Genomic DNA, 22,500 nt, shown 5'->3' with positions numbered 1-22,500 from the left:
GCGAGGGTGTAGAGGTAAGGGGAGGTCTTAAGGGTTCTTACTGTAGCGAGGGTGTAGCGGTAAGGGGAGGTCTTAAGGGTACTTACTCTAGCAAGGGTGTAGAGGTTGGGGAGGTCTTAAGGGTACTTACTGTAGCGAGGGTGTAGAGGTTGGGGAGGTCTTAAGGGTACTTACTGTAGCGAGGGTGTAGAGGTTGGGGAAGGTCTTTGAGGGGTACACCGGCCTCATGTAGGGGGCCGTGGTGCCACAGGCCCCTGAGAAGGGACGAGGGAGGAGGGGGTCAGGTGAGGGTCTCGGAGTTCCTGATCCACGTGATCAACAGTAAATAAACACCAACACGCCAACAGCCTCCGACAGAAACCTCCGTCAGTGAATAAAGGGGGACCAGACTTAGCATCGATGCTCAACTCAACCAGTGCTAACACCAGGACCAGATACGAGGCAGTACGACGGCAGCAGCTCCAGGTCGGTGTTTGGTTTCAGGTTGTGAAGGGGGAGGCTGATCGCTGGGGGGGGCCGGGTTCTGATTAAGTGTTCCAGCCTCTAACGGGGCCCAGCTGTGGGGAGCGAGGAGGTCCAAATGGGTTTCAGCTGTTCCCCCTCTCGGCGCTCTCTGCTCCCCTGCTCAGGAGAACGTGTGTCGGGCTCAGGGTGACGGACCGTGTGCTGGTGAGACCATGAGACCAGTATGAAGCTGGTTATTCTGCTGGTGAGACCATGAGACCAGTATGAAGCTGGTTATTCTGCTGGTTAGACCATGAGACCAGTATGAAGCTGGTTATTCTGCTGGTTAGACCATGAGACCAGTATGAAGCTGGTTATTCTGCCGGATACACCATGAGACCAGTATGAAGCTGGTTATTCTGCTGGTGAGACCATGAGACCATTTTGAAGCTGGTTATTCTGCTGGTTAGACCATGAGACCAGTATGAAGCTGGTTATTCTGCTGGTTAGACCATAAGACCAGTATGAAGCTGGTTATTCCTGGGTTCCCAGTACACAGCAAGGTGGGGAGGAGGACATACAGGACTGTTTTGGTCCCCGTAACCCCGTCCCCTGAAGCGTTCATTGATATGAATTCGGTCGACCACCGACTGCGACAAATCCTTTCTCTCACTAATTATCTGGAATGTTGGAGATCCCATCACATGCTGAGAATAGCAATTAGCTGAATCTTGGTACTTTATATCTCTCCTCGTTTTACAGATGGTTAATGTAGGGCCTCAGTTATGACGGTATGATGATACAATGGACATAAATTGTAATAAAAACACAATACAATACTTAATGACTTATGACCGTGGGATAAAGTGTTTGGGGTCCATACTACATACTATTGACGTACTGTATACAGGAGAGATAAGCTAGGCTAACACTGGGATACCTTAGCATTAAGATAGCATAGCATCTAATTGGCCTACCATTTTAATACCCTAGAATCTGGTCAGCCTAGCTATGACCTAGCCTAGCGTCTGGTTAGCTCTGGGGGGAACTAGCCTAGCGTCTGGTTAGTTTAGGGGGGAACTAGCCTAGCATCTGGTTAGCTCTGGGGGGAACTAGCCTAGCGTCTGGTTAGCTTAGGGGGGAACTAGCCTAGCGTCTGGTTAGCTCTGGGGGGAACTAGCCTAGCGCCTGGTTAGCTCTGGGGGGAACTAGCTAGCGTCTGGTTAGCTCTGGGGGGAACTAGCCTAGCGTCTGGTTAGCTCTGGGGGGAACTAGCCTAGCGTCTGGTTAGCTTAGGGGGGAACTAGCCTAGCGTCTGGTTAGCTGTGAGCCAGCCTAGCATTGCGGCGGGAGCTTACTGAGTTTAGCGATGTTGGGGATGACAGTCTTCCCCTTGTTGAGGTAGGACGCCCTGAAGCCGTCCACCGACAGCATGATGAGGGGCGGCCGGACGAAGCTGGCAGGACACAACACACACCATCACTACCAGCTCACTACTAACTCCTAGTGACTCACAATTAACTCAACAGGAACCCAACCTTAGCTCACTATTTATTCACAATGAACCCACCATTAGGCTACAGACAACTAATTCACTATTAACTTAGTACTGACACACTATTAACTCAGTTCTGACCTACTATTGACCTACTGTTGACTCACTATCGACCCACCACTAACCCACCACTAACCCACCAGTAACGCACCACTAACCCATCGCTAACTCACCACTAACCCACCACTAACCCACCACTAACTCACCACTAACTCACCACTAATCCACCACTAACCCACCACTAACCCACCACTAACTCACCACTAACCCACCATTTACCCACCACTAACCCACCACTAACTCACCATTAACCCACCACTAACCCACCACTAACTCACCACTAACCCACCACTAACCCACCACTAACCCACCACTAACTCACCATTAACCCACCACTAACCCACCACTAACTCACCACTAACCCACCACTAACCCACCACTAACTCACCACTAGAGGACCAGAGGAGGCTGGACTCACCCTGCAGGACATTCTGCGCTCCTGATCTCCTCACAGTCTCCCTGAACCCAGGAGCTCTCGGCTGGACCAGGAGGGAGGAGCAGCAGCAGGAGGAGGAGGAGGAGGGCAGGGAGGGTCAGCAGGAGGAGGAGGAGGAGGAACAGGAGGACAGGGAGGGTCAGTAGGAGGAGGAGGAGGAGGAGCAGGAGGACAGGGAGGGTCAGCAGGAGGAGGTGGAGGAGGAGGAGGACAGGGATGGTCAGCAGGAGGAGGAGGATGGTGATTGGTCAGCTAAAATGAACCATTCATGAATTAATCTTATGTTGTTGTTGGAGGTTTAAACTAAATACAGTATGAGTGGAGGTGTAAACTAAATACAGTATGAGGAGAGGAGGTGTAAACTAAATACAGTATGAGTGGAGGTGTAAACTAAGTACAGCAGGAGGAGAGGAGATGTAAACTAAATACAGTATGAGTGGAGGTGTAAACTAAATACAGTATGAGTGGAGGTGTAAACTAAATACAGTATGACAGGAGGTGTAAACTAAATACAGTATGGAGAGAGGATGTGTAAACTAAATACAGTATGAGTGGAGGTGTAAACTAAATACAGTAGGGAGAGAGGATGTGTAAACTTAATACAGCAGCAGGTCTTCTGTACCTTGGCAGGTGGCCTTGTAGTTGGAGCAGCAGTCGTTCTTCTCCAGGCAGTCGGAGGAGCAATGGCAGGCGTAGGCCTCATTCCGGTGCTCACCACAGCGGTCCGCTGTGCACTCAAACCCCCCCGCTGACCACCGCAGGAAGTGACACGCAGGAAGCAGGAAGTGACACATTTGTCAGGAGGTGGTGAAGCGGTGAATGAGGAGGTGGTGAAGGGGTGATGAGGGGGTTGTGAAGGGTTGAATGAGGAGGTGATGAAGGGGTGAATGAGGAGGTGATGAAAGGGTGAATGAGGAGGTGATGAAGGGGTGAATGAGGAGGTGATGAAAGGGTGAATGAGGAGGTGATGAAGGGGTGAATATGGGGGTTGTGAAGGGTTGAATGAGGAGGTGATGAAAGGGTGAATGAGGAGTTGATGAAGGGGTGAATGAGGAGGTGGTGAAGGGGTGAATGAGGGGGTTGTGAAGGGTTGAATGAGGAGGTGGTGAAGGGGTGAATGAGGGGGTTGTGAAGGAGTGATGAGGGTGTGTTGAAGAGGTGAATGAGGAGGTGATGAAGGGGTGAATGAGGAGGTGGTGAAGGGGTGAATGAGGAGGTGATGAAGGGGTGAATGAGGAGGTGATGAAGGGGTGAATGAGGAGGTGATGAAGGGGTGAATGAGGAGGTGATGATGGGGTGAATGAGGAGGTGATGAAGGGGTGAATGAGGAGGTGATGAAGGGGTGAATGAGGAGGTGATGAAGGGGTGAATGAGGAGGTGATGAAGGGGTGAATGAGGGGGTTGTGAAGGGATGATGAGGGGGTGATAATGGGGTGAATGAGGAGGTGATGAAGGGGTGAATGAGGAGGTGATGAAGGGGTGAATGAGGAGGTGATGAAGGGGTGAATGAGGTTGTTGATGAAGGGGTGAATGAGGGGGTTGTGAAGGGGTGATGAGGGGGTGATAATGGGGTGAATGAGGAGGTGATGAAGGGGTGAATGAGGAGGTGATGAAGGGGTGAATGAGGAGGTGATGAAGGGGTGAATGAGGAGGTGATGAAGGGGTGAATGAGGAGGTGATGAAGGGGTGAATGAGGGGGTTGTGAAGGGATGATGAGGGGGTGATAATGGGGTGAATGAGGAGGTGATGAAGGGGTGAACAGACCTGTCTTGAGGCAGTGGTCGTCGAAGTCGGAGCAGCAGCTGGAGTAAGTTTTACACAGGTTGTCACAGCGACAGCCAGGGGGCGGGGTCTCCTCCAGCTCGAAGCACCGCCCCTTACAGGACCCGGCGGAGCTCACCCACAGGGAGTCAGGGACGGGAGGGGCTGCACACACACTGCCTCATTAACAGACACAGGGTTTATACAGAGAGACCTACAGAGAGAGACCTACGGAGAGATCGACAGAGAGAGACCTACGGAGAGAGAGAGACCTACAGAGAGATCGACAGAGAGAGAGAGAGAGAGACCTACAAAAAGAGACCTATAGAGAGAGAGAGACCTACAGAGAGACCTACAGAGAGAGAGAGATACCTACAAAAAGACCTACATAGAGAGACCTACAGAGAGAGATCTACAGGCTTTGTGAGCAGAGGTTGTGAAGCAACATGTAGTAAATATACAGACTGGGAACAGAATGAGTTACATCAGAACATATCATATTACAGACAAACAGAGAGAAAGAAACAGGCAGAAAGAGAGACAGGCAGACAGACAGACAGACAGACAGACAGACAGACAGACAGACAGACAGGCAGGCAGGCACAGACAGGCAGACAAGCAGGCACAGACAGGCAGACAAGCAGACAGACAGGCAGACGGACAAACAGGGAGACAGGCAGAAAGACAGGCAGGCAGACAGACAGACAGGGAGACAGGCAGAAAGACGGACAGACAAGCAGACAGACAGACAGACAGGCAGACAGAAAGGCTCACCTTTATAGGAGGTCTCTCCTCCACCTTCGCTGGGTCTGCTGGCCTGGAACACATAACCTCCGACCAGGCTCCACCCTAAGGCCCAGAGCACCACCAGCACCACCTGCAGCACGACACAACACACTGTAACACACTGTAACACACTGTAACACACACAACACCACCACCACCACCTGCAGCACGACACAACACACTGTAACACACTGTAACACACTGTAACACACACAACACCACCAGCACCACCTGCAGCACGACACAACACACTGTAAAACACTGTAACACACTGTAACACACACAACACCACCAGCACCACCTGCAGCACGACAAAACACACTGTAAAACACTGTAACACACTGTAACACACACAACACCACCACCACCACCTGCAGCACGACACAACACACTGTAACACACTGTAACACACTGTAACACACACAACACCACCAGCACCACCTGCAGCAAGACAAAACACACTGTAACACACTGTAACACACTGTAACACACACAACACCACCAGCACCACCTGCAGCACGACACAACACACTGTAACACACACAACACCATCAGCACCACCTGCAGCACAACACAAAACACTGTAACACACACAACACCACCAGCACCAGAACACAACACAACACAATGCACTGTAACACACTGCAACACACACAACACCATCAGCATCACCTGCACCAGAACACAACACAACACAATGCACTGTAACACACACAACACCATCAGCACCACCTGCACCAGAACACAACACAACACAATGCACTGTAACACACACAACACCACCTTCACCAGAACACAACACAACACAACACAACGCACTGTAACACACACAACCTACACAGCACCACCAGCACCAGAAAAACATGGTAAACTACACAACACAACACACAGTTACACACTGTAACAAACACAACCTACACAACACAACTCTCAGTTACATACATTTACATTGTAGCAGACAACAAACACTACACAACACCACCACCGCAACCGAAACAACACACGGTAAACTACACAAACCAACAGTCTCACACACACAACCTAAACACAGTAAAACACACAACATACACAACACAGCACACAATTACACACACAACTTAAACAACACAACACACAGTAACATACACAACATAACACACAGAAACATACACAACACAACACACACACACAATCACACGGACATACACATACACACTTATAACACACACAACCTCAACAGACACAATCACACACACACACACACACCCACACAAACACACACACACACCCTCAACACACACGTGAACAACTTGACATTCGTGTTGCGACCCCGTGGGCGTGGCCCCAGGGGTCAGAGGTCATGAGGGGGCCCCGGCTGCTGAGTGACACCTGGGAGGGGCGGGGCCTGGAGCCTGACAGCTGGCTCATACCTCCACCCTGCTCCTCCTGCTCCGAGGAGGTGGGGAGAGAGGAGGTGGAGGAAGCGGAGGTGGGGAGAGAGGAGGTGGAGGGAGAGGAGGTGGGGAGAGAGGAGGTGGAGGGAGAGGAGGTGGAGAGGAGGTGGAGACAGAGGAGGTGGAGAGGAGGTGGAGGGAGAGGAGGTGGAGAGAGAGGAGGTGGAGGGAGAGGAGGTGGGGAGAGAGGAGGTGGAGAGAGAGGAGGTGGAGGGAGAGGAGGTGGGCGAGAGGAGGTGGGGAGAGAGGAGGTGGAGAGAGAGGAGGTGGAGAGGAGGTGGGGAGAGAGGAGGTGGAGGGAGAGGAGGTGGGGAGAGAGGAGGTGGAGAGAGAGGAGGTGGGGAGAGAGGAGGTAGAGGGAGAGGAGGTGGAGAGGAGGTGGAGAGGAGGTGGAGACAGAGGAGGTGGAGAGGAGGTGGAGGGAGAGGAGGTGGAGAGAGAGGAGGTGGGGAGAGAGGAGGTGGAGACAGAGGAGGTGGAGACAGAGGAGGTGGGGAGAGAGGAGGTGGGGAGAGAGGAGGTGGAGACAGAGGAGGTGGAGACAGAGGAGGTGGGGAGAGAGGAGGTGGGGAGAGAGGAGGTGGAGGGAGAGGAGGTGGAGAGAGAGGAGGTGGAGGGAGAGGAGGTGGAGAGGAGGTGGAGGGAGAGGAGGTGGAGAGGAGGTGGAGGGAGAGGAGGTGGAGAGAGAGGAGGTGGAGAGAGAGGAGGTGGAGGGAGAGAGGAGGTGGGGAGAGAGGAGGTGGAGAGAGAGGAGGTGGAGAGGAGGTGGAGAGAGAGGAGGTGGGGAGAGAGGAGGTGGAGGGAGAGGAGGTGGGGAGAGAGGAGGTGGAGAGAGAGGAGGTGGAGAGAGAGGAGGTGGAGGGAGAGGAAGTGGGGAGAGAGGAGGTGGAGAGGAGGTGGAGAGAGAGGAGGTGGGGAGAGAGGAGGTGGAGGGAGAGGAGGTGGGGAGAGAGGAGGTGGAGAGAGAGGAGGTGGAGAGGAGGTGGAGAGAGAGGAGGTGGGGAGAGAGGAGGTGGAGGGAGAGGAGGTGGAGAGAGAGGAGGTGGAGGGAGAGGAGGTGGAGAGGAGGTGGAGGGAGAGGAGGTGGAGAGAGAGGAGGTGGGGAGAGAGGAGGTGGGGAGAGAGGAGGTGGAGGGAGAGGAGGTGGAGAGAGAGGAGGTGGAGGGAGAGGAGGTGGAGAGGAGGTGGAGGGAGAGGAGGTGGAGAGAGAGGAGGTGGGGAGAGAGGAGGTGGGGAGAGAGGAGGTGGAGAGAGAGGAGGTGGAGACAGAGGAGGTGGGGAGAGAGGAGGTGGGGAGAGAGGAGGTGGAGGGAGAGGAGGTGGAGAGAGAGGAGGTGGAGGGAGAGGAGGTGGAGAGGAGGTGGAGGGAGAGGAGGTGGAGAGGAGGTGGAGGGAGAGGAGGTGGAGAGAGAGGAGGTGGAGAGAGAGGAGGTGGAGGGAGAGGAGGTGGAGAGGAGGTGGGGAGAGAGGAGGTGGAGGGAGAGGAGGTGGGGAGAGAGGAGGTGGAGAGAGAGGAGGTGGAGAGAGAGGAGGTGGAGGGAGAGGAGGTGGAGAGAGAGGAGGTGGGGAGAGAGGAGGTGGAGGAGAGGAGGTGGGAGAGAGGAGGTGGAGGGAGAGGAGGTGGGGAGAGAGGAGGTGGGGAGAGAGGAGGTGGGGAGAGAGGAGGTGGAGGGAGAGGAGGTGGGGAGAGAGGAGGTGGAGAGAGAGGAGGTGGGGAGAGAGGAGGTGGAGGGAGAGGAGGTGGGGAGAGAGGAGGTGGAGGGAGAGGAGGTGGGGAGAGAGGAGGTGGAGGGAGAGGAGGTGCTCCACAATGAGGCTGAGCAGTAGAGCTCCTCTATCAGAGGGCAGAACGGACAGAAACGAACCTACTAACTACTGGTACAACCCTACTTACTACTTAGAAGGTTAGTACCAGTAGTTAGTAGGTTAGTACCAGTAATACTAACTTACCAGTACCACCACCTCTCACTCACGAGCTCACTGCTGAGCCAACACGCCATTGGCTGGCCCGGGACCCAATCACCACGTCGAAACACACCTCAGCAGGTAAACACGTCCGTCACTACTGACCGATCGGTTTTAAAGACAAATCGCCGCAACGAACTGGACCCGTGCCCCCGTGCCCCCGTGCCCCCCGCCCCCCGCGCGCGCCCCCCCCCCCCGTGAGAGGCCGTGTCGGGCACCGGATGACGTCACGACCCAGGAGCCCACGGGAGAAGCGGCGACGCGAGGCGCCCGCATCACCGGGGCAATGGTTAAACTTTAGAGAGTAATGACGGAGGGAAAGAACAGAATGTAACAGACACACAGAGAAGGAGAAGATAAGGAGAAGGAGAGGAGAAGGAGCAGCGCCTTACCCGAATCTCCGCTCCATGACGCATGTTCTCTTCGCGGTCCAAAGTTTACAATCCGCCCGAGGCTTGAGACAAGAGACACGGGAACCTCGCAGCTCTGGACCGAGTCAATGGCGCGGCGGGCTTCAGCTTCTCTCTGTCTCTCTCTCTCCCCCCCTACCAACCCCCTCGCTCCCCCCCTCCCCCTCCCCCCTCTATAGTTGTTTGTATTGCTCGCGGAGGCGCTGTGGGAGAGAGCACGCGACGGCCCGACCTCCCGCCGCGCGGAGCGAGGCTCCCCGCGGGGGGTCTGAGGACGGAGACGTTAATGAAGACGGACCAAAACATTCGCGCGCGTGCGTGCATCCGTGTGTGTTGCGCGTGTGTGTGTGTGTGTTTATGCATGTGTGTGTGTCTGTGTGCATGCGTGTGTGCGTGTCATTTCGTGCGTGAGTGTGTGTGTGTGTGTGTGGGGGCTTTGACTGTTCTATTGACTGATGTCACAATGCAAAGAGACAAAGTTACCCAACCCCCCCCCCCACACACACACACACACACACCCCCCCTCCCTGTACTGCAAGTCAACCAAAGAAATCCACAATCGCAGTCTCTCAGACATCCTAGAGCAAGATGACCCCTAACCCCTCTCTGTACTGTCTAACCCCTACCTGCTCCTTAATGACCTGTCTCTGTACTGTCTAACCCCTACCTGCTCCTTAATGACCTGTCCAACCCCTACCTGCTCCTTAATGTCCTGTCTCTGTACTGTCTAACCCCTACCTGCTCCTTAATGACCTGTCTCTCTACTGTCTAACCCCTACCTGCTCCTTAATGACCTGTCTCTGTACTGTCTAGCCCCTACCTGCTCCTTAATGACCTGTCTCTGTACTGTCTAACCCCTAACTGCTCCTTAATGTCCTGTCTCTGTACTGTCTAACCCCTACCTGCTCCTTAATGACCTGTCTCTGTACTGTCTAACCCCTACCTGATCCTTAATGACCTGTCTCTGTACTGTCTAACCCCTACCTGCTCCTTAATGACCTGTCTCTGTACTGTCTAACCCCTACCTGCTCCTTAATGACCTGTCTCTGTACCGTCTAACCCCTACCTGATCCTTGATGTCATGTCTCTGTATTCACTGTAAGTAGCTTTGGATAAAAGTATGCACAGAACTAAAATAGACCAGACAGACAGACAGACAGACAGACAGACAGACAGACAGACAGACAGACAGACAGACAGACAGACAGACAGACAGACAGACAGACAGACAGAGGAACTCACATCAAAAGGATGGAGCACACACACACACACACACACACACCACACACACACACACACACACACACACACACACACACACACACACACACACACACACACACACACAGCCCCTGGTGCATATTAGGCTGTATTAGCAAGGAGCGACCTGATTGGCTGGCTGGCACCTGTCCCCTGAGGTTAGGCTTAACCGCTTACTGCAGGAAGTCTCACCTGGAGACCAGGTGCTGCCCTCACTCTTCACCTCTTCCTCACCGCCTCACTCCTCCTCCTCCTCCTCCTTCTCACCGCCTCACTCCTCCTCCTCCTCACTCCTACTCCACCGCCTCACTCCTCCTCCTCCTCACTGCCTCACTCCTCCTCTCCCAGTTTTATAGAGATATAGATATAGAGTGTATATCGTATTATAGAGATATATGTTATAGAGTGTGTATATAGTATTATAGAGATACAGATAAAGAGTGTATATCGTATTATAGAGATATATATTATAGAGTGTGTATATAGTATTATAGAGATATAGATTATAGAGTGTATATCGTATTATAGAGATACAGATATAGAGTGTGTATATAGTATTATAGAGATACAGATATAGAGTGTGTATATAGTATTATAGAGATACAGATATAGAGTGTGTATATAGTATTATAGAGATATAGATTATAGAGTATGTATATCGTATTATAGAGATATAGATTATAGAGTGTATATCGTACTATAGAGATATGGATTATAGAGTGTATATAGTATTATAGAGATACTGATATAGAGTGTGTATATAGTATTATAGAGGTATAGGTAATAGAATGTGTCTTATAGAGAGACGGTGGAGTTTGAAGTTCACCTGAGATTAGAAAGTTAAAGAACTGACAACAGTCCAACCTGCACAAACTTTGTAAATATTTGCCCTGTTTAGACACACACACACAAAAACACACACACACACACACACACACACGCACTCACCCACGCACCGACCTACGCACACACACAAACACACACGCACACACACACACTCACCCATGCAGCGACATACACACACACTCACACACACACACACACACACACACACACACACACACACACACACTAACACACACACACACACACACACTCACCCACACACCGACCTACGCACACACACAAACACACACACACACACACACACACACACACTCACCCACACACCGACCTACGCACACACACAAACACACACACACACACACACACACACGCACACTCACCCATGCACCGACACACACACACACACACACACACTAACACACACAAACACTCACCCACGCACCGACCTACGCACACACACAAACACACACGCACACACGCACACACACACACTCACCCATGCAGCGACATACACACACACTCACACACACACACACACACACACACACACACACACACACACACACACACTAACACACACACACACACACACACTCACCCACACACCGACCTACGCACACACACAAACACACACACACACACACACGCACACTCACCCATGCACAGACACACACACACACACACACACACTAACACACACAAACACTCACCCACGCACCGACCTACGCACGCACACATACACACAGACACACACACACACACACACACACACACACACACACTCTCCAACACACAAAGCCCTTCCGGATGTGACCAGAAACACACTCAACCCCCCCAATGCACAACTGTACCACACAGACACACACACATTGATTATTAAATATTGATATGTCTGAGGTTATCTATATTTAAGGTATGAACTCACCAGACTAACCCCGCATCAGAGTCCATCATGGCTGGGTTCCATTGGCCTCGCGCCCTACTCCCTACTCCCTACACACTGTACGCTATATAGGACACTACCAAGGGAACAAGTAGGATCACACGCTAATAACGCTCCAGAAATGTAACAGCGTGTTTGCCAACATAAACTACAAAAAAGTGAATTATTATCAAAATAGAGTAGTGCACTAGGAATACTAAAAAACGTCATAATAGAGACACCCTAAAAATTATTTAAATAGGTTAAATATAGCATTATTAGGGGACGAGTGGCCCGTTCCGACCATACACCGGAACACTGAGGACGCCTGGCGGAGTGACGGGGTACTGCATTCGGCCTCTCTGAGGACGCCTAACGGAGTGACGGGGTACTGCATCCGGCCTCTCTGAGGACGCCTAGCGGAGTGACGGGGTACTGCAATCTGGCCTCTCTGAGGACGCCTAACGGAGTGACGGGGTACTGCATTCGGCCTCTCTGAGGACGCCTAACGGAGTGACGGGGTACTGCATCCGGCCTCTCTGAGGACGCCTAGCGGAATGACGGGGTACTGCAATCTGGCCTCTCTGAGGACGCCTAACGGAGTGACAGGGTACTGCATCCGGCCTCTCTGAGGACGCCTAGCGGAGTGACGGGGTACTGCAATCTGGCCCCTCTGAGGACGCCTAACGGAGTGACGGGGTACTGCATCCGGCCTCTCTGAGGAGGCCTAGCGGAGTGACGGGGTACTGCATCCGGCCTCTCTGAGGACGCCTAACGGAGTGACGGGGTACTGCATCCAGCCTCTCTGAGGACGCCTAACGGAGTGACGGGGTACTGCATCCGGCCTCTCTGAGGACGCCTAACGGAGTGACGGGGTACTGCATCCGGTCTCTCTGAGGAGGCCTAACGGAGTGACGGGGTACTGCATCCGGTCTCTCCGAGGAGGCCTAGCGGAGTGACGCGGCACATCGAGAATAAAACGTGTTTTTCTAAAAACTATAAGTGGCTTCTACAGGAGCATAAACCATCGATTCACGATATGACGGCTCGGGGTAAGTATATCTGGGATGGTTACGACATTATGGCTAGTAATCAAAACCTTTATGAAGAATATGATTGGGACTTTTCATATCCGGAACCACATGACAACCCGTGACTGACCTGCTGCGTTAATGCTACACCTTACGACTACTACATATACTACTATACTATTATACTACTTCTACCTTATTATAATACTACTCGACTTCTGTTTTGTAATATTATTACTATACTAGTAGTATTACTATATTACTACATTATACTATTGCTACTATACTACTAACCCTACACCATAACTGATACATTATAATATAACTACTTTACTACTACATTATAATATATTGCTAGACTAGTTATACGATTATGGCTATAAATACAAACAAAGTGGTTCAGCCAGTAGCAGAATGGATAAACTGGGCAGCAGCCAGTATAACCAGTAGCAGACTGTGGTTAACCTGGGAAGCAGCCTGTAGAAACAATACCAGACTGGTTGAACTGGGCAGCAGCCAGTATAACCAGTAGCAGACTGTGGTGAAACGGGTCAGCCGCCAGTATAACCAGTAGCAGACTGTTTGAAGTGGTAAGCACTCTACCCACAGAGGGGTCTGTGGTTCACATGAATCGCAGAACAGGCCTAGAAAAAGTACAGACGTTGGTTCTCTGATCTTTAACTATAACTGAAATCTGCGGTTAAAACTATAATCTTTAACTGCATTCTGTGTCAGTCGTATCTGTCCAATGAATTGGAAGTTGAGGGCTGAGAGGAGAGAGCGAGAGAGGCCTACCAGTTACCCCAATCAGTGTGTGTGTGTGTGTTTGTGCGTGTATTTCCATTTTAGGAAACATGACAACCATAGGAATTCCAAGTGTGTTTTATGACCTTAGCATTTTGAACTGATTCTGAGCTGTAAGAATAGAAACAGTATTCTACTGATAGAGACAGTTCTATCACCAATACAACATCATTAACCACAGTAGAAGGATCGCATTTACTCTATAATCTACATGGAATGTGAATAAATAAGTTCTTTGTTTTAGACATGTCTGTACAGAGCCTGGGTAGCAGAAGACCGGTGTCTGCATGGATGGTAGCTCGTAGGTGTAAAGTAGGTTACATTTTACCAGTCTACCTGTAGAAGTATACATGTTACAAGTCTAGATGTTGGAAGTATACATGTTAGAGGTAGACATGTAGAAGTGTAAATGTTAGAAATCTACATGTAGAAGTGTACATGATAGAAGTATACATGTAGAATTGTAAATGTTAGAAGTGTATGTAGAAATATAAATGTAGAAGTATACATGTAGAAGAGTACATGTAGAAGTCAAAATGTTGGCTATCTACATGTAGAAGTCAACATGTATGTACAAAGTATACATGCTGAAGTCTTAATTAATATTCATGGTCTAAATGTATAAACAACCATTGCTTTCAACAAAAAGTACAGAAAAATAATATATATGTTTCAAAATAAAAACTGTATTTAAATGGAGAGCCAATACCAATTAAAACTAGATATTGAATTGTCAAAAGATTCAATTTAAGTTTTTGCTGACCAAACTTTAAAACATCTTCATGTTGGAATTAAAGGACAGAGACAGAACAAGAGAGAGAGAGAGAGAGAGAGAGAGAGAGAGAGAGAGAGAGAGAGAGAGAGAGAGAGAGAGAGAGAGAGAGAGAGAGAGAGAGAGAGAGGTGAATTGTGTGTGTGGTGTAGCCCTGGTATGTTACCCACCAAAACAAGGAAGGCACTTGATCAGAGATTTAGGAAGAGCTGGTATCAGTAACAACAAGAAGCCCCCCTCACACTGGTATCACCATGTTACAAGTAGTAATGGTATCATGTAACTAGTAGTACTGGTATCATCATGTAACTAGCAGTACTGGTAACATGTAACTAGCAGTACTGGCAACATGTAACTAGCAGTACTGGTAACATGTAACTAGCAGAACTGGTAACATGTAACTAGCAGTACTGGTATCATCATAGTAGTAGTAGTAGTGGATAAAACCTGTACTAGTACAGGTGACGAATACTGTACTAGTACAGGTTTTATCACTTTACTAGTTGAAGTAGCTAGTACTAGTGTAGATAAGGATATTTGTAGAAAGAGACAAAACAAACGAAACAAAAATACGTTTTTGGTAAATCTGAAGCAGGCCAAGACAGAACAACCGACTGTAACGATATTAATTATTTTAAAATATTCTAATTTATATCTAGAGTTGTCCCTGGAGGAGTGGCCCAAGGGGTGTTGCCCAAGGGACATGGGCTCCCAGGGGGTGTGGCCTCAGGGGAAGGGCCCCAGGGGGTGTGGCCCCAGGGCCAGGCTCCGGTTCAGATGGTCCCATACGCTGACCGATAGCCAATCACATCCTCCTCCTCCTCCTCCTCCTCCATCATTTAGTCCCGGGACCCTTCTGGGCGCCCCTCCTCAGCCTCTCTGTCAGAGAGCTCCTGACCGCCTTCTGCACCTCCTCCTCCCTCCGCCCTGCGCCTCCTGCTGCTCCTGCAGTCAGGCTGCGGGCCGAGCGGTGGACCTCGGAGGGGTCGTCGGGGGCGACCGGCCGTGGGGCGGGGTAGTTGGGCTGGTAGTACTCAGAGGGGTAGCCCCCCCCGTAGCGGTAGGGGTCCTCCACGTCCGCCTCCTCGTAGTTCTGGAAGGAGCTGGAGGGGAGCTGGACTGCAGGGACATCAGCGGAGTCAGACAGCTCCTCCTCGCCCCCCTCCGGGTCTGGACGCCATGGCCCCCCGCCAGCTGCCACGGCAACCAGGACGCCAGGCAACCAGACAGGTAACCAGGACGCCAGGCAACCAGGTCGCCAGGCAACCAGACAGGTAACCAGGACGCCAGGCAACCAGACAGGTAACCAGGTCACCAGGCAACCAGACAGGTAACCAGGACGCCAGGCAACCAGACAGGCAACCAGGACGCCAGGCAACCAGACAGGTAACCAGGACGCCAGGCAACCAGACAGGTAACCAGGTCACCAGGCAACCAGACAGGTAACCAGGTCACCAGGCAACCAGACAGGTAACCAGGTCACCAGGCAACCAGGTCACCAGGCAACCAGACAGGTAACCAGGCCACCAGGGAACCAGACAGGTTACCAGATCACCAGGCAACCAGACAGGTAACCAGACAACGAGGTAACCAGTTAACCAGACAACGAGGTAACCAGACAATCAGGTAACCAGGTAACCAGGTAACCAGGTAACCGGCAGGTCAGTCAGAACCCAGGCCACAAAAGGCCCCCAGTTCACGTCAGGGTGCAGCGTTTGGATCGGGGGTTTTGATTGGGCAGCGGGCAGCGGGCGGGGCATGAGCAGGAAGGATAACGAGGAAAGATTGAGAAAATACAGAGGACAAAAGTTACCATGGTTAGCATCAAGTGTGAGAAAAGGTAATATTATGGGGTGTACAGGCACTAGCTGGGGCTTAACAGTATATTACATGTGAGCTTTAGTGTGTTTACCCAGTCAGTACTGTGTCTAGGCGGTCAGTACTGTGTTCAGACGGTCAGTACTGTGTCTAGACGGTCAGTACTCTGTCTAGACGGTCAGTGCTATGTCTAGGCAGTCAGTACTATGTCTAGACGGTCAGTATTGTGTCTAGGCTGTCAGTACTGTGTTTGACAGTCTGTACTGTGCGTAGCTAGCTGGGGGGCAGACATGGGACAGCGGTTGGGTTTGGGTGAGTAGAGAGGAGAGGAGAGGAGCAGGAGTCTCCAACATGCAGAGAGACCCACTGGTAGAGCATGCTGGGGTCTAGCTAGCAAGCATCCGTTAACAGGTGCGCTAACAGGTGTCAGTTTTGTCGAGGTAAATCACAGTGACAACCACCACATGCATGCGATGTGGTCATGAACTCATGCACGATTCAAAACAAGGAGCAGCCCGCTATCTGAGAACGTGTGTCGAAACCCTGCATGGGGGACCCTCAATGTCAATCACATTTAGAATCGGAAGAGAAATATTGACCCCTTAAGAAAATCCCCGTTATGAAGGTGTCTCCACGGTAACGACGTCCAGTACGTTGCCATGGTAGCCGTGCCGTGCCATCGTTCAACTTGGAGCCAAAGGGTTCTGGGTTCAAACCGCCTGACACACCCAGCCGGGACCTGACCCACCCAGCCGGGACCTGACCCTGGACCTGCATGTTGGCTAACATGAGGCTATAGTATGTTGGCTAACATGAGGCTATAGCATGTTGGCTAAAATGAGGCTATAGCATTTTGGCTAACATGAGGCTATAGTATGTTGGCTAACATGAGGCTATAGCATGTTGGCTAACATGATGCTATAGCATGTTGGCTAAAATGAGGCTATAGCATGTTGGCTAACATGATGCTATAGCATGTTGGCTCACATGAGGCTATAGCATGTTGGCTAACATGATGCTATAGCATGTTGGCTAACATGAGGCTATAGCATGTTGGCTAACATGAGGCTATAGCATGTTGGCTAACATGAGGCTATAGCATGAGGGCTAACATGAGGCTAAAGCAGGTTTGTTTTCATGAAAAACAGTCATGTCAGCAAATGTGCCTCATAGTCATTAACAGTAAAGAATGTTTGCTAACATGAGCTAGCATTGATTACATAGCATTGACATACATAGCATGTTTGCTAAATGATGACATGGCATGTTTGCTAACATGACAATATAGCATGTTTGCTAAACGATGACATGGCATGTTTGCTAACATGACAATATAGCATGTTTGCTAAACAATGACATGGCATGTTAGCTAACACAAAGATATAGCATTGCTGTGTCATTCAACTTGCAGTGCCTAACATTTACCACATTTTGAAATCAGATTTCTCAGATTTCCTTACATTTGCTCCATCGTTAAATCATCGTTTAGAGATGGTGGTAGTTAGGGCTGTGATGTGCTGGGATTAATCTGTCTTCTGGAGATCAGAACCCAACCCCTCACAGATCAGAACCCAACCTCTCACAGATTCTCATGCAGAGGAGAATCCATAAGATTCAGGACACCAACAACAGTCACATGGTCTGTCAGCAAGTAGGGTGATGGTTCTATTCCTCTGGCCTTTAATGACTCATCATATCTAGACTGAGCAGGGTGATGGTTCTATACCCTGGTTGATAACAGCAGGTTATGGTTCTATGCCCTGGTTGATAACAGCAGGTTATGGTTCCATGCCCTGGTTGATAACAGCAGGTTATGGTTCCATACCCTGGTTGATAACAGCAGGTTATGGTTCCATGCCCTGGTTGATAACAGCAGGTTATGGTTCTATGCCCTGGTTGATAACAGCAGGTTATGGTTCTATGCCCTGGTTGATAACAGCAGGTTATGGTTCTATGCCCTGGTTGATGACAGCAGGTTATGGTTCTATGCCCTGGTTGATGACAGCAGGTTATGGTTCTATGCCCTGGTTGATAACAGCAGGTTATGGTTCTATGCCCTGGTTGATGACAGCAGGTTATGGTTCTATGCCCTGGTTGATGACAGCAGGTTATGGTTCTATGCCCTGGTTGATGACAGCAGGTTATGGTTCTTTGCCCTGGTTGATGACAGCAGGCTGAGGGTTCTATACCCTGGTTGGGTTGGGGTACGTACCTCCTACGTTGTAGCCCATGCAGGCGTTCTGGTCGCAGTACCCTGGGGGACCTGAGGGCCCCACCGAGCCAGGGACCCCCGACCGGCCTGGAGGGCCGGGGTTACCAGGACGCCCGCTCGAACCCTGGCTGCCCGTCCTGCCCTGCCCAGGGGAACCTAGGGTAGAGAGACGGTCGTTAGGGGGGGCTGGTCTCTGATTGGCTGCATTACCAAGAGCTCTCTAATTGGCTGAATTACTAGGTGGTCTCTGATTGGCTACGTTACCAGGAGCTCTCTGATTGGCTACGTTACCAGGAGCTCTCTGATTGGCTACATTACCAGGAGGTCTCTGATTGGCTCACTACCAGGAGGTCTCTGATTGGCTCACTACCAGGAGGTCTCTGATTGGTTCATTACCAGGAGGTCTCTGATTGGCTACGTTACCAGGAGCTCTCTGATTGGCTCATTACCAGGAGGTCTCTGATTGGCTCATTACCAGGGGGTCTCTGATTGGCTCATTACCAGGGGGTCTCTGATTGGCTCATTACCAGGGGGTCTCTGATTGGCTCATTACCAGGGGGTCTCTGATTGGCTCATTACCAGGGGGTCTCTGAATGGCTCATTACCAGGAGGTCTCTGATTGGCTCATTACCAGGAGGTCTCTGATTGGGTCATTACCAGGGGGTCTCTGATTGGGTCATTACCAGGAGGTCTCTGATTGGCTCATTACCAGGAGGTCCTGCGGTTCCTCTTGGTCCTTGGATCCCAACACCTTGAGACCCCTTCTCTCCCTTCTCTCCAGCATCACCTGGACACACACACACACACACACACACACACAAACGCACACAAGTGTTAGCTCTGCTCTGTCGTTGAGTTGTGTAATGGGAGGTGTGTGTTATGTGTGATATGTTTTTGTATTTGTGTCGCGTGTAGTTAGATGGTTATGTAATTTTGTAGCGTTTAGTTGTGTAGTTGTGTAGTGTGTAGTTGTGTGTAGATCTGTAGTGTGTAGTAAAGTCTGTTGTGTTTATTCGTGTCGCTGTGCAATGTGTATAGTCGTGTCATTGTGTATTGTGTAGTTGTGTAATTGCGTAGTGTGTATAGTGTGTATAGTTGTGTCATTGTGTAGTGTGTAGTTGTGTACCTCTGGCCCCCGGGAGGCCGTTCTCCCCGTTGGACCCTGGGAACCCGGGCCGGCCCCCGGGGCCCTGCTCCCCCTGCGGCCCCGGGGCCCCGGACCGGCCGGGCTCCCCGGGGGGGCCCGGGACGCTGCGCACCGCCACCGGCTGGCTGGGCACCTGGTTCAGGATGGAGCTGTAACGGGCCAGGTGGTCTGGGGAGGGGGAGGGGGGGAGGGAGGGGGAGGAGGGAGGGGGAGGAGGGGGGGGGAAGGGGGGGAGGAGGAGGGGGGAGGGGGAGGAGGGGAGGGGAGGGAGGGAGGGAGGGGAGAGGGAGGAGAGGGGAGGAGGGGGAGGGGGAGGGAGGGGGAGGAGGGGGAGGGAGGGGGGGAGGGGGAGGGGGGGGAGGGGGAGGAGAGAGGAGGGGAGGGGGAGGGGGGGGAGGAGAGGGGGAGGGAGGGGAGGGGGGAGGGAGGGAGGGGGGGGAGGAGGAGAGGGGGAGGGGGGGATAGAGAATGGTGGGAGGGGGGGGTGAGGGGAGAGGAGGGGGGGAGGGGGGAGGAGGGAGGATAGAGATGGTGGGAGGGGGGAGGGAGGAGGGGGGAGGGGGAGGAGGGTGGGGGAGGAGAGGGGAGAGGAGGAGGGGAGGGGGAGGGGAGGAGCTTATGGTTAACATTTGGACCTAATATTTCAACTGCTTTGGTTAATGATAAAAGTTAATATTTGTTTCTAACGCCAATAAAGCTTTTTGGATTTGAACTCAACTGAATTGAATTCAAAATGAATGATGGTAAGACAGACAGGCAGGCAGGCAGACAGGCACAGACAGACAGACAGGCAGACAGACAGACAGACAGACAGAAAGGCAGACAGACAGACAGACACAGGCAGACAGACAGACAGACAGACAGACAGACAGGCAGGCAGGCAGACAGACAGACAGACAGGCAGACAGACAGACAGACAGACACAGGCAGACAGATAGACAGACAGGCAGGCAGACAGACCAGACAGACAGGCAGGCAGGACAGACAGACAGACAGGCAGACAGACAGACAGACTACTCACTCTGGATCAGCTGCTCACACACCTGCCTGGCGATGGACTGAACTGACGCTGAGGACTGGAGGTCTCCCTACACACACAACACAAAGACACACACAGAGACACACACCTTCTCAGTGAGTGTGTGTGTGTGTGTGTGGTTCCGTGTGGTTCTCTCTGGTTCTACGTACCCGTTCCCCCTTCTCCCCCCGTGTCCCGGGAGGCCCCTGCAACACAGAGCAGCCTATTGGTCCACGTTCAGAACAAACAGGAAGTCGTGTGGTGTGTGTGTGTCATAATACATGACGACTCAGTGTTTCTGAAGTTGTAGGAGAAACGCTATTCCATGTGTGAATCAGGCCATATTACTTGTCCATAAACTGAGCATTTGAAGTCTGAAATTCACGTGGTCATGCGTCTGTCTCAGCGTAGACCGCGACCACGCCCGCTGTCGGAGCTCTCATTGGCTTACTGCACGTTACGCCCAAAGCACACCTATTCAGACCAACCCCTTTTAGATTTGCGTCGGGCGCAAGAGTCGCCCAATCCCATTTCTACCCCTTACCCCTTCCCCTTACCCCTCCCCCTTCGAGGGGGAGGGGTTAAGGGGAAGGGGTAAGGGGTAGAAATGGGATTGGGCCTTCATCCGCCGGTATAACAGCAACAGCGCCAGAGGTCAGCCCACAAAGCTATATGCGTTTCGCGCTCCTCACTTGCGTTCTGACCGTTAAAAGAGTGCCCAGTGAGTGCGTCTCACCGGGGGTCCGAGGTCTCCTTGTTTTCCAGGACTTCCGGTATTACCTGGAGCCCCTTGGTTCCCCGGACCACCCTGGAGGGGGAGAGGAGGAGGAGGAGGAGAGGAGGAGGATGAATAAACAATTCCAAAGTTAAGGCAACATCTTTATTCTTGTTGGTATAAAAAATGAAGCAGACAGAAGAGAGAGAGGGAGAGAGAGAGAGAGAGACAGAGAGAGAGGGGAGAAAGAGAGAGAGACAGAGAGAGGGAGAAAGAGAGAGAGAGAGAGAGACAGAGAGAGAGAGAGAAAGAGAGACAGAGAGAGGGAGAAAGAGAGAGAGAGAGAGAGAGAGAGAGGGAGGGAGGGAGAAAGAGAGAGACAGAGAGAGGGAGAAAGAGAGAGAGAGAGAGAGAGACAGAGAGAGAGGGAGAAAGAGAGGGACAGAGAGAGGGAGAAAGAGAGAGAGAGAGACAGAGAGAGAGAGAGACAGAGAGAGAGAGACAGAGAGAGAGAGAGAGAGAGAGAGGGAGGGAGGGAGGCGGTCCTCACGATGGGTCCCGGGGGTCCGTGTCGTCCGTCGGTCCGTCCTTCCCTGCCAGTCCCTGCAGCGACAGTCAACCCCAACTTTATTCACACAGACTTGGCTCACAGGGACAAAGAGCAGGAAGTGATGTCACGGCGGAGGACTCACCCTCGGTCCGGACTGACCCTCTCTCCCCGTGGCGCCCGGCGACCCGGGGACCCCCTGGAGGGCACACACACACACACACACACGCAGACACGCACCACACACACACACACACACGCAGACACACACACGCAGACACACACACGCACACACACACACGCAGACACACACACACACACACACACGCACACACACGCACACACATACGCAGACACACACACACACACACACACACACGCACACACACACACGCAGACACACACACACACACGCAGACACACACGCACGCACACACACACGCAGACACACACGCACACACACACACGCAGACACACACACACACACACGCAGACACACACACGCAGACACGCAGACACACACACGCAGACACACACACGCAGACACACACACGCACA

The 22,500-nt window shown here is 51.7% G+C and overlaps 2 protein-coding genes across 2 annotated transcripts in view; both read right to left on the bottom strand.

The window, feature by feature from the left end:
* Window positions 1-8,964, bottom strand: part of enpp2l (ectonucleotide pyrophosphatase/phosphodiesterase 2-like) — a 40,094-nt gene extending 31,130 nt beyond the window's left edge. Inside the window, exons 1-7 of the mRNA XM_079749403.1 lie at window positions 8,833-8,964; window positions 5,031-5,133; window positions 4,260-4,421; window positions 3,118-3,243; window positions 2,478-2,538; window positions 1,803-1,900; window positions 175-254 (exon numbers count right to left, since the gene is read on the bottom strand). Of these exons, the coding sequence (XP_079605529.1) occupies window positions 175-254; window positions 1,803-1,900; window positions 2,478-2,538; window positions 3,118-3,243; window positions 4,260-4,421; window positions 5,031-5,133; window positions 8,833-8,856 (654 nt within the window). The 5' untranslated portion in view covers window positions 8,857-8,964. The remainder of the gene's footprint in view (window positions 1-174; window positions 255-1,802; window positions 1,901-2,477; window positions 2,539-3,117; window positions 3,244-4,259; window positions 4,422-5,030; window positions 5,134-8,832) is intronic.
* A 4,885-nt stretch (window positions 8,965-13,849) lies between these two features.
* col14a1b (collagen, type XIV, alpha 1b) overlaps window positions 13,850-22,500 on the bottom strand; it is a 49,810-nt gene continuing 41,159 nt past the window's right edge. The window contains exons 39-47 of the mRNA XM_079749311.1: window positions 22,088-22,141; window positions 21,946-21,998; window positions 21,417-21,488; window positions 20,851-20,886; window positions 20,684-20,750; window positions 19,642-19,830; window positions 19,225-19,302; window positions 18,516-18,671; window positions 13,850-15,604 (exon numbers count right to left, since the gene is read on the bottom strand). Of these exons, the coding sequence (XP_079605437.1) occupies window positions 15,321-15,604; window positions 18,516-18,671; window positions 19,225-19,302; window positions 19,642-19,830; window positions 20,684-20,750; window positions 20,851-20,886; window positions 21,417-21,488; window positions 21,946-21,998; window positions 22,088-22,141 (989 nt within the window). The 3' untranslated portion in view covers window positions 13,850-15,320. The remainder of the gene's footprint in view (window positions 15,605-18,515; window positions 18,672-19,224; window positions 19,303-19,641; window positions 19,831-20,683; window positions 20,751-20,850; window positions 20,887-21,416; window positions 21,489-21,945; window positions 21,999-22,087; window positions 22,142-22,500) is intronic.

Source organism: Pollachius pollachius (genome assembly GCF_949987615.1).
Source record: "Pollachius pollachius genome assembly, chromosome: 13".
NCBI classification, from domain to species: Eukaryota; Metazoa; Chordata; class Actinopteri; order Gadiformes; family Gadidae; genus Pollachius; species Pollachius pollachius.
This window is presented reverse-complemented; position numbering and strand designations above follow the sequence as displayed.